Consider the following 12,457-nt stretch of genomic DNA (forward strand, 5'->3'; position numbering starts at 1 on the left):
TTTTAGTGAAAAAAATCAAAACAAAACAGACAGAAACTGCATCTTGAGTAATGGTTTTAAAACCAAAAGCCACTTAAGACAGAGGACAATTAAAACAATATGAAATGCTGGCAACAGGGAAAAACCCAAAGCCTACATACAACCGACATCTTCCTCAAGTGAAAAACCTGCTTGGCGTGCTCACTGTGTTTAGCTTTCCGTGTGTTTAAATACACAAGAGGAGAAATCAGTGACACTTCAGGCTGCCTTCCAATAGTAAAGTACTACATGCTACTAATGTATTCCTTTAACTGACTGAAATTTTTCGAGGCCCCTCTAACACTATTTATGACTGCTGCCCTGCCTTCTAGTAGTATGGGGGTTGTTAAGCACAAGCCATCTAAATCTATTCACCAAGTATTTGCCACAAGAGGTCAATTTCTTATAGCGCTGAAACTTGAAACATGATTTCCCACCTCCCCCCCAAATATAAGCTCTAAGTGATGCTGTATCCCTTCTACTTAGAAATACCATCAACCACACTAGCAAAACATGACTTTTCTTACTATGCACATTCCACGTCAACAAGTGGTAATTAAGCTCCTTTCAGAACAGGCCCAGCACAGGCTAGCAAGAGAAAGGATTCTCCTTGCAGTGACTCAGATGTCTACTAAGAACAGGCTGATGAATCAAGAGTTTCACCTCCAAAGAAGTGAAACCTTGGCAGAAGCTCTCTGAGTGCTAGTAGTGTCAGGCTACTATCAGTTATGTTGAGCACTGGAAGCTAGGAGACCACCTTGTTGGACCACAAGCTGAGAAAATCCACAAGACAGTGGGTAACTTGTTTATCCTCCTGGGCTATATTTGAACTGGTGACTCACCAAGCGTGTCTTACTTGTTATTCCTTCAGCTGGCCATTTCACCTCCTTCCTCTAACCTCCAGAAGTCATCAGCACACAATTATTACTCTCTACACACAAACACCAAGATGAAAAAGGCCTCTACTGTCAGCAGAATTGACTGATCTCACCACCTGGGACATACTCAGCTCTTGAATTTTAAAAGCTCTGTAAAACCAAAGAACAACTATTGTATTGGACAAAACATGTGGATTTCCTACAACATCAAATTACAATGGCCTTTGGTTGCAGTTTTTCCTATAGAAGGCATTAAATGTTCACCTTGGTCCACACAAGCAAAGCAGTAATCACTACGTATATTTTTATAACCTGCTCCTAAAGCCATTTTGTTTCTCAAAATTTTGCAGGGGCCTTCTTCAGCCTGAAACTTTTCCTCTTTGGTCTCAAAATAATGTTTCAGGAATCTCTTCTCTTATTCTGAATTATAACTATAGAAAAGTTATATAACTATAAAAAGTTATTCTTTGAAGCCTTTCTTAGATTTGTTTGCTTGCCAAGAACTCAAAAATAGCTGAAGAAAGCAGGCAGCTACAAGTTAGTTCTCCATGAGGAAGCACATGTGCTGAAGCTTCATTTTCTTGGCTTTCTGGGTGGGGAGGGATGTTTAAATGGCAAGCAAGTGACATGAAGAAAAAACAAGACGCTGAGGAGGATCTGCAGATATTTAGTAAAAATGAAGCTCCACCTCTTCTAGGATATGTTATGGGACAGGAAAGACCTGAAATCTCCCTGTTTTAACTGATCAGAGGTCCACAAGAAATTAGCAATAATGTTAGCAAAACCTGCTTGCAGGACTCGATCAGCCACCCAATGCCAAATCTTGAAGAATTTTTCTTTTCTGAGCACAGGGTAGGGAAAGGAAGAAAAGGAAAATAGGCAAGGGGTAGTTTATTTGTTATCAAAGGGTTCCTCATATACACGCTGTACCTTAAAATCTCTGAGAGCATCTTTACCTTGCTTACACTAGAAATGCAGCCACCAGTAGCTAGGACTATCATTGCTGAATTGTCACCACAGAAGTAAAGAAATTCACTGCCCACATATGCTCGCCTTTGCCTCAGAGTTGCACATGACAGCCGCAGGAAGTGGTGGCCACACAGTATCATCCTGATGACCCTTACAATCTTACAGTAAGTCTTTGGCAAGTGTACTGGGAACCCATTTTAATTGCTAATTAATAACATAGATGTTACCACAATATTTGAGTAGAAGAAAGAGTTAAACTTTAAGCAGTTCCTACAAAATAAGACTAAATAATAAACATGAGATTTACAAAACATGAGTGTCTCTTCAATCTCTACTCAAACTAAAACAGCAGAATATACTTTTTACGGATTTTGACACAAAAAAGGTAAACACTATTCCTAGCAAGAAAACACTCCCTTCTGTTTTTTTCCCAAGGGGGAGGAATTAAATGCACAATTGAGTGAAATTTGGTGGGAAGACTCCCATGAACTGAAATTTCAGTTTCTCATTCGATAAATGGACCTTGGCAGGGTACACGGGCAATGGAATAGTTCCTCTGTATGGAACCCAGATTAAGCTCAGATGTTTGTGTTATTCCCAATAAAAAGATGGCAAGGACTGAACACATTAATATCACCCAGCTGAAACATCCCTGTTTCACCTGTGAAATGCACATGCAAGCAGAGTATAGATGAGAATTAAATGCAAAGCAATGTCTCACACAAGTATTACTTAGGGGCACCTCAGTGGTGAGCCACATCTCTTATTTAGAATAGTATCAGTGGAATTTTGTTCCCACTGATTTTTTTCATCTTAATGAGAGCTTCTAATGATAAAAGACATTCCAGGGCCATAAGCAAAGTACAGTTCTGAGGCCTGATGCTGCAACCTTCCCACCACATAGCAAGCAGCACGTGATTAACTAACAAGTCCCTGTGAAGGACGCTGACTCTAGGTGAAGAGCAGCTGCAGAATCTGGCCTGAGAACAGTTTCGTATTGAGTATGTATATCATTAAATAGTCTTACCTCAGTAAGTGCGTGCAGCTGTCCTTGATGCACACAGACACCCATAAACCTACAAGAAACAAGAAAAGAAAAGTGGTTTGGGCTTTTTTCCCCCCCTCTATTTTTATTTTGCTTTGTTTTTAAAAACGAAACTAAAATAATAAAAAGTAGTGGCTATGCCAAGAAAGAAGGAAAAAAAAAAAAACAGCCTCTCAGACAATGCATACCTCAAGGATGATTATTTAAAAGTCTCAGCACAAAACAAAATCATGTGCCTACACTACAATAAGCAGTTCCAAGAGAGCACAGGAGACAGCTCAAACAAGATGGGAAGTTAGTGATTTGACTATAAGCAAAGGACAGCGTATAATGTTTTATGCAGAAAGGAAGAGCCTCAGAGAGCTCCCTGTTTTAAGGAAGCCAAGTTATCCAGTGTTGGTCTGCACAAACAGCAAATTACTTCCCTTTGCATTTCGCTGATTAAGCATAAAAATGTTCCTTTCTGTCCCATTCCTAACCACTCGAGAATATGAGAGCACGTGCGTGCAGCATACTTTTATTCTCCCTTCCTCCCACCCCCTTTTATTTTCAACACTTCCATGGAAGCAAGTTTCAATGATACCCTGTGTACACACTCACCACTACATTTCCTACACTGCACAAGGTTCAGACTCCTGCAGTTAACAATAATGACTGTCACCCTTGATTTTTCTGCATAGTGACAGAAAATGTGCCATATATTTAAACAGAACAACTGCAAGCTCATTTCTTACTACCATACAAGCTGAACCTATAAGTGACAAAATGGAAATGAACAGTAAGCATCTCGCATGAGAAAGTTCAGCACAACTTAACCTGTGTGCACCTCACAGCCCTCCTGGCACAGTTACAGTTTTGGTCATTTTTGGAGTAACCAATTTTCAGTTTCACTATCTAGACTTTGGTCTCAACAAGGAGAAACACATCTGTTACTTCCACAATATTTAGAAATTTCCGCTTTACGAGCAAGGTGTAGAAATGCGTGATTTCGTTAAATGCAACAGAGGAATTGTGTGGATTGAAGGAAAAGGTCCTTTTATATCCTCAAAACCTTGCGAATTTAAAACCAAAATGCTGCAAGACACGCAGTACTAGTTAAGCTAAGCTGCTTTTGAACAAATGAATGATCCTTACTGTTCTCTCATCTAACAGCTGACTAGTAAATTACAAGCAGCCAAAGAAATAATATAGATAAGGTTCTTTGGATAAGCTGAACTGTGGAAATCTGTTTTTATAACCAAAAAGAGAAGCAGGACTTGTACTTTGAAGTCTATTGCCTTCTCTCACCTCAAATAATAATATCTTCCCCAAATTAAATATGCAAATTACTACTTGAAAGTGAAATTACAACTCCCGTTGCTTAATGAAGAGCAACAAGGCACAACAAAGTGTTGAGGGAAAGGGTGAGATGGTTTAGATACGCTATCTACACAAAACATTGCTGATCCCGTGTTTCATTTCATACAGTAACTGCACATGAATAATTTTGTAAACCTGTTTACAGATTAAGCTTCCTAAAACTAGGAAAACCAGGCCCCTCCAAAGCAAAAATCTGTTTCTACCTTCACGTATTCTCAGTCTTCTAAAGCATGGTGTTAACAGTTTATTCACAAGCAAAAGCAGAAAAAAAAGATACCAGTTCCACTATTAGACAAATTTCAAGTGTTTTCTTTTCTATGAAACATGGTAATGACAAAGGTTACTCCAGTTCTGCAATATTTTCATTCAACAATGGAGACAAAAATAATATTGTTTCCATCGATATATCAACTCTTCCTTTTATAAAGATATATTATGTTACTTTTAAATTAGGAATTTATTCCATTTGACCTAATTTAAGAATTTAAATGCAATGAAAAACTTATCAAAAACTTGGTAAAATTAAATTCCTCATCTTTACTAGGCAGAATAAATAAATGCTGTCATCAAAATCCTAGTAGAACTTTTTCTGATGACCTGTTTTGGTCAAAGGAAGCCTCAATGGAAACATATTCATTACCTTTGTGAACCTACACTTAAGGCAGAAAAGATACGTTGGCTCAAGTTACTCAGAGTTCACAAATACTTAAACATCTTGGTTTTCTACTGGGAAGCAGACATACGTTTCTGACTTTACATCAGATAGTAAAACAAAGTTCAGTATCACAATCGCATGAAAAATGAAGGACAGATACATTCATAAAACCCACATCTTTAGAAGTTATTAGCCAGGAAAAGAGAAACCAGATACGCTGATAAAGACAGAATTAATGAGTTTACAGCAACATACTGAAACCATTAAAACACTGTGTCGAGAATCTCAGTTTTCCTACTCTGGGAAATAGATTGATAGAACAGACCTCTAGCGATCCAAATTCCTGGAAAACTTCTCCTTCACTGCTCTATCAAGCAATAATAAGCCTCCTGGTTAAGCCAAGTACTGCTACAAAATACTCTTGGAAAGCTTTTTCACTAAAAGGTAATAGTCAAAGCAGCAGCTACCAGGAAATACAATTACCAAGTAAGGTTTAACATAAGATTCCCATTTCTGAGCTCGTCCCAGGTGAGATTCCAAGTTCTGCGGGTAGGAAGCTGACATGCTGGCCCGGTGTAGCTGAGATTATTCCTGTTGGCTAGACGTGCTGTCTCCAGAGCCAAGATGTGCTTGTAGGTGAACTTCAGCATGCTGTCTTGTCGGCCAAGGGTTACGCTTCCTATAAACATTTCTCGTTGGAAGCAGCCTCAATGAGCCAGCTATCCACAGAAGAGGAGATCATTTGCAGATATAAGGAAGCTTATTTTCAAGACAGAACATCTGGCCTTATCAGAGAAGCTGAATCACTTCCAAAGTCGTAACTAGCAGTTGGAAAAGTTCCCCCAGAAGCTGCAAATGTTTGAGGGATGCTATTCGAGTCCACCCTAAGTACAGTGCAGAACATTTCCACCACAAAAAGCTTTCTAACAAGTGTCAGTGATGTTCCCGTGCTGCAAAACTCTGCTTCTGAGAGCCAGGTTATTCCTCAATCTGCAGTACCTGTCCTCCTAGACAGGAGGAAGAAAGTATTCTGGACTTTTTTTTTTAGTCTGTTAGGGCAGTTACCGAAGTGCTTCCAGCTCAGTCAGACTGCAGGGGAGAAAACTCTAGACAGATGGGGAACAAAAAAAACTCAGTAGCCTCAGTGTCCAACCTTTGCCTCCTTGGGAAATCAAATAAAACTAATATCCAGATTAAACAGCCGTTAAGGATATCTAGACATCGAACATGTGCTTTCCATTAAAAGAACTTCACTGAGCCATGTACCTGCTCTGTGGATAAACCTAGGTCAGCGACAGTCCGACATAATAAACTGATGCCCTCGGAAATCCACTGATGCTTAGGTGAAAGAATTCAGGGGGTTCAGGATAACATTAAAAGTAACAAACAAACCAGACACACCAATGCAAAAATCTCTCATACAAGCTCGGTATTATAAAAAGAAACGAGGTCAAGAGACAGATGCTTACTTCACTACACTATTGATGAAGGAAGAGTAAGTAAGAATATTAAGTATGCATTAAAACCTTCCTTAATGTTTTATGCACCATTTTAATCACCAAGTATATTTCAAGTTTTCTACACTTGCGTTGTGATTTAAGACAGAGGTAAGGTGTTCCATCTATTACACACAACACAGGCTCTCTTTTATTGTGTACAACATTTCTAAAGTACTCTTTTGTGATACCTGCATCACATAGAGAGAATAAAAATATTTTTTTCCTTTCTGTTACACTGCTGTTTGATACAAGACAAATGATGCTAGAAGACAAAAGCCATTCTTCTACCTGTTGGAACAAAGTCAATCACAATTTCACAAAAAGGAGGGTTTGATAAGGGAAAATTGCATCAGAAAAGGGTATTGTTTTCCCAGGGGGCTGGATTTGTCTGAAAGTAGCTGACAGAAAATTCTCCTTGAAAGAAGTCTGCATAATATACACACTACCTTCTTATTTTGTTTTGTTTGTGTGCGTGCACAGAAAGTAGATTTAATCAATGAGTCAATCTGCCTGCACGCTCACTGCCAAATGCAGCAATATCTCCAAGTGCTCCCACGAGAGCACTTTAGCCATGAGCTAAGGCTTTCTGCATACAGACTGTTTTAAATGAAGTCCCTAAGGTACAGCTTAAATAAAGAAGCATTTTTTCAGGAAAACAGTAGTGATATTAAAAACTGAAATTCTATCTCAAAATTGAAGATATGCTAATTTAAGAGACAGCACAGGGGACACAGAATCTGTGTTAGCACACCACTTCATTTCTGACAATGAGGAAAACACACCTGTAAGACATTATCAGAATGTAAAGGTCTTAGTACCAGAATGAAAAGGTATCAGGTCTCCTAGTCTGGAGCCTAGGAGACAAGGGCAGATTTCTGGAGTCCTTTCCAGCTCTTTTCTTCTTTTGATTTAGGTAAAAACTCATGACCACGGAGCAGCAGCAGCATTCAGAGAAGCAGCAATGTGCTGAAAAGCATTTACAAACATACATCAGCCTTGATAGCAGATCTAACTCAAGCCTGCACTCTAAGTGGGACACAAACGAATAAGGAAGTAAAGAAATGCTCCAAACCTCTGGTTCCCCTACCCCCAGCTATTACAGCTGTATCATGCATCAGCCGCTCTGTATTAACGTGGCTATAGTAAACATCACATGGTGGAAACCAGAACTCCAGCTCGCTCTTCCATTCCTGCTCTAATCATCTGTTTTGAGGTAAGATGTGATAAGCCAGGCTGCCAGAAAGCAGCCCATCCCCACGCCCAGGGGAAGGAGAGGTGTTGAGCAGAGACAGAAAAGCTTTTTAGTCCTCCAGCTTGCATGCAGGAATGAGATGGAGAAAGGAGATGATGCAAGATGGGGCTGGTGGTAGAAACAGTTCAGAGCACTCCATGAACACCACTAGTCTGCTTTTGCTCCATCCACTCCTAAAACGTCCTTAATTTGATCCCTGGGGGAAACGAATAACAAGAAAAGCAGCTCTTTCTTACTTAGTTTCTGATTGCCGAGACGATGACTGAATAAGAAATACAATACTACAGTTAACATCTACTCTGCCTCTGTAATCACATCTAATAGAAATAGGAAGCAATAGAGAGGGAGACCAAAAAACCTCCAAAACCCCTTACTTTTACCATTCATGCAGCTGCAAGAGCTTCTATTCCAAAACATCCTTAACAAAGAGGTTCCATTTTTGCCAAAATAAACCCTTTAGTGGAGGCTAGTTTCTGACTTTTTCTAATGTACTTTGCATCAAGATTTTTTTAACGTATCTACTTTATATATAATTATATATATTTGACCACAAGAGTCTTTGTGATGCTACCACAGGGATGATACACTTACAGGAACTTGGAAGTGAAAACTAAGCTCTTCACTGTCTTCTGATCAAGACGGATCTACATGGCTGGCCAAATGCAGAATTTGAGCACAGAAACACTGAAATGAGAGTGGTGATACTTAGCCTTCCAGCTCTGTGCCAAGCAACACAAGTTATTTTTAAAGCTTAAATAACCAGACCAATATTTCATCAAGTATTAGAAGCGGAGGAACTGGAATACCTTGTCACAACTCTGCCTCCTAAAGAAGTACAGAAGCGTCTAGGTCACTAAGGCAAAGTCTCTGTAGTGCTCAGGAATGGAAGAAAGTCAGACTAATTCAGACACCAGACTGGTGCTTGTAGGCTGGGGGGAAAAAAAAAACTCAAAAGGCATCTGGAACTGTGAAAATGAGATGATATAGATAGCACAGAAGCAAAAGCAGTCTCAAATAATCATCAGTATTAATTATTCACTTCAGTGCAATTAATGGCAAAAACACAAGAATCTTTGCAGTAACAGCTTGAAATTAATTGCAGGCACGTTGGAATGGATGGCTAGTAAAAGTCTGCAATGCATTCTGGAACACTGGCAAAGGGGATTTTTATTTTCTTTTTATTATACAATGGATAATAATGATCCTTGGCTACCAAACACACTAGAACAAGGAATCTTTTCTCTATGCCATATCACTTAGCTCTTATAAAGCAGAGAAGAATTCGATGTCAAAGACAGATTCATTTACAGATTAAACCATCAGGATGTTCAAAAACATAACCCCACCCAGTTTAAGGAAGATTTTGGTACACCAAAATAAACAAATCATAGCTAAATGTGACACTTACTTTCTAAAATATTAACTAACCGAACCACACGTGTTGAAATAGGCTGAAAGCAGATTTTAGATACCATAAAGCCGGTATCTATCCCATTTCATAATCTGACAAGACGTGTAGTAGGAGAGCATCTCACAGCCCTCTGGCCAGCTGGAGTTAACCACTGCTCAGTGTGACCTAAACATTGCAGCTTAAGAATCCACTAGTGCCCTGACTGGCAAAGAGCAGTTCAGGACTGATGGAAAGTCACTTGTCCACAGCATAAATTCACAGTAGATAGTTCTACAGCTTACAGAAGATGAAGAAGCTCATAAGTATATATTACATAAAATCAGAGATCACTCTCAATGCAAGTGGAGGAGATCCAGTGGAAAGTGGAAGTTATGCATTAGAACTTCTTGGAAGAAGATCATTCCCTTTAAAACTAACACAAGTCTATAATTTCTAAAAATCTAAAACTAAAGAAGCACGGTGTTACAGAACATTTTCCCAGTGACCTCTTAGCAATACTCCACTGCCCTTACTTGATAACACCATGTTTTTAGCTTTCAGCACTATACTATGCAAGTAAATGATTATGAAACATTTTTATTGTGTTTTTGAAGTGGGAAATGGGTCCTAAGCTAATTTTTATGAAACTAGAAGAAGTGCCAGTAATTTACAGGTTTCTGAGACATACATACAGATGTGCACACACACACACACACACGCAGAGGTAGGTAACATTTAGAAAGGGAGAAATCTTCTGTCAAATAACACGAAGGGACTGGAGATACCGCAGTGAGTGATTTTAAACCAAAAATTAAGTGAAACATAACTAAAACCGTAACACCAAGTTATGCAATAGAGGAAGAAAATAAGTTTTTACTGTACATTATTATTCAATAGAATAATAAAACTAAGTAGTTCTCATCTGCATTTCCTGTAGGAATATCCTTGCTGCTTGCAGCAAGCATACTTACATTAAAGACTTTTTAATACTTGAGAACCAGCTCTCCTTGAAAAAGCCTTAGATGAAGCATTTCACAAAGCGAGTGCTGTTTATGCTTCAAAACAGTTATGCCACGATAAGACATACCTTTCAACATATGACATTTATTTCTTATGCATTCACTCATAACTGCTTAGTTGAACATAGATAATCCTGTGTAATAGCTGGGAGATCAAATAGAATTCCTTTTCAGCTTCACCCATAAATTGATATATTAGTGGTCTTTCTTCCGGACCACCTGTGCAACACCACTGATTCCAAATTATTTATAGACTAAGGCCAGATGACATCAGTATATCATCAATATGATCTCTTAGACATAAGGCCTTTAAATTTCAGCAATTACTCAGAACTGAGTACCATAACTCTTGTTCTCAGCAACACCTGTGTAATTCTGTTCAAGGGGGATAGGGATAAATTAAGCTGTAAGTGAATGCGTTTTTGCATATTAAACCATCCCTTTCCTACCTTCCTTCACCCCAGCCTAAATTAAATACTTTATTTTGAACAGAGTGGTAAAGTTTTGTTTTGTTTTTTTTTTAATAAAGATTTACAAACCACAAAGTTGATGAAGCAACTTTGAAATGTATTGAATTTATGATTCTGACAATCCAATGAAGTTCTTTCCACAAAGCTTACTAAAGAGCAGTTGTATCAGCCCACCAGGATTATACACCATGTATCTAAGGATTCTGAGAGAAAACGAGCGGTGGATAGATGTAAGAAAAGTAAAGATCCTGAAAACTAAAATTCCAATTCTCACATCATTTAAAAAATAAATAGAAGAGCAAGGATAATTGCTGAGAACTTATCTCACTTTGTAGCAGAAAAAATAAATCAGACAAAAGTCTGATTAGAGGCAAACTACAACACTCAGATCATTATACACTGGGACCAGTAAAATCAATACAGTTTTACTAGGAGTAAAAGTTCTCTACCTTCTCAGGGTTTTTTGTGTTTGTTTTTAGTAAAAACAGAACAGACACCAATTAATGGAATACTCTTTAAAGATAATCCAAGTGCTTCTGGTTTGAATCCTCATGAATACTGAAGGAAACAAACAAGTTGTTACACATCGGTTGATGAAGACTGAGCCAGGACTTCACGGATCAGATAAGCTAATTATAAAGATATTTTAGGAATCAGTACTGTATCTGTACTATTTAATAATCTTGCGAAAAAGAGGAAATTAAAGTTCACTGTGTTTCCAACAAAAGCTTTCAGAAAGCTGTACTGCCTGGACTATCATCGTAACCGCAAATCATGTGAATGGTGATAAATCTGCAATCATTTAAGTTTGTGAAGAGAAGTCCATTTCCCTCTTCAGATCGTTCCACTGTTTCATCAGAAAATAACGTGGAAACTTGTTTTTCTCTGAAATTACTTATCACTAGTAAACTCAAGATACCAAAATCGTGAATTTTCTGTTTGCTTAAGTCTTTTCTTTCTTCTTCCCACTCCACTTCTCTCATTAGGACAGCAGCTGCTAGAAGCTGTTCCTAACACATTCATAGATACAGCTATACAAAAAAAATGGAAATAGAAAAGCTCTGCTAGAGACAACCTATCTCCATACAACTCAGAAAAAGTAGTATACCTTAAGATGTTTGGATGTGAGAGTCTATTCATAAGTTGAACCTCTTTCAGCATGTTTGCTCTGTTGCTGTTCAGTGTGTTCATCTTCAAAGCCATGACCTGGTCTGAAGTTCTGTGTCTTACCTGCAAGATACAAGCAAAAAATGATAAGAACATGTCCTAGCAACATGAAATTGGACATCACCCGTGCAAGGCAGCGCCTCATCATCTTAGCATCAGTGAAGGAAGCCACATGCTTGCCCAGGGAAAGTTCCCTACTCCAAGTCCTATAGATCTCACCTCCTTTCCATCCATATCCTCCTTTTTCCATACCAGTTGCTGGCTCCATTGTTCACAGAACGTGGAGACCCTGTCTTATACAGCTGCTGGGATGATTTCAGAAGTAGTCAAGATTTACTTGTTGACTAGGACCATGAGCCAGATTTTACACTCAGTGTAGAGAAGGCATTTACACCAACCCGTACTGCAAAGCAGAGATGTTACTGGACATGGTATCACCCAGTCTAGGATGTTCAGCAGTGGCTGCAGAGTGTCAGCATGAAAAAAGCTTTCTCTAGCAGCTGTGCAGAACCAGCACACCAGAGACAGCTTTCCCAGTCAGACATGCGTGAATCCAGCCACTTCTGACGTGCTACCCTCAAACCAGCGTATTTGCCACCAGCAAAAAGGCAAACATTAAGTAGATGTGCTACTATTAGAAAGAACTTGTCACGATAGCGTAAGGCAAACAGCAAAGGACTGCCCAAGCTGAAGAACAGCCCACAGGCTTTTTCTCCTGCTTCTCCCCTGCCCATGC

The 12,457-nt window shown here is 38.9% G+C and overlaps 1 protein-coding gene across 3 annotated transcripts in view; it reads right to left on the minus strand.

The window, feature by feature from the left end:
- The window catches only part of TESK2 (testis associated actin remodelling kinase 2), a 75,777-nt gene that overhangs the window by 39,189 nt on the left and 24,131 nt on the right, over positions 1 to 12,457 (minus strand). For 2 of the 3 annotated variants that reach the window (XM_072041727.1, XM_027462534.3), the window contains exons 3-4: positions 11,663 to 11,784; positions 2,893 to 2,941 (exon numbers count right to left, since the gene is read on the minus strand). In XM_072041727.1, the coding sequence (XP_071897828.1) occupies positions 2,893 to 2,941; positions 11,663 to 11,784 (171 nt within the window). The remainder of the gene's footprint in view (positions 1 to 2,892; positions 2,942 to 11,662; positions 11,785 to 12,457) is intronic. The other variant, XM_021273279.4, reaches the window with a different exon arrangement.

Source organism: Anas platyrhynchos, chromosome 8 (assembly GCF_047663525.1).
Source record: "Anas platyrhynchos isolate ZD024472 breed Pekin duck chromosome 8, IASCAAS_PekinDuck_T2T, whole genome shotgun sequence".
NCBI lineage: Eukaryota > Metazoa > Chordata > Aves > Anseriformes > Anatidae > Anas > Anas platyrhynchos.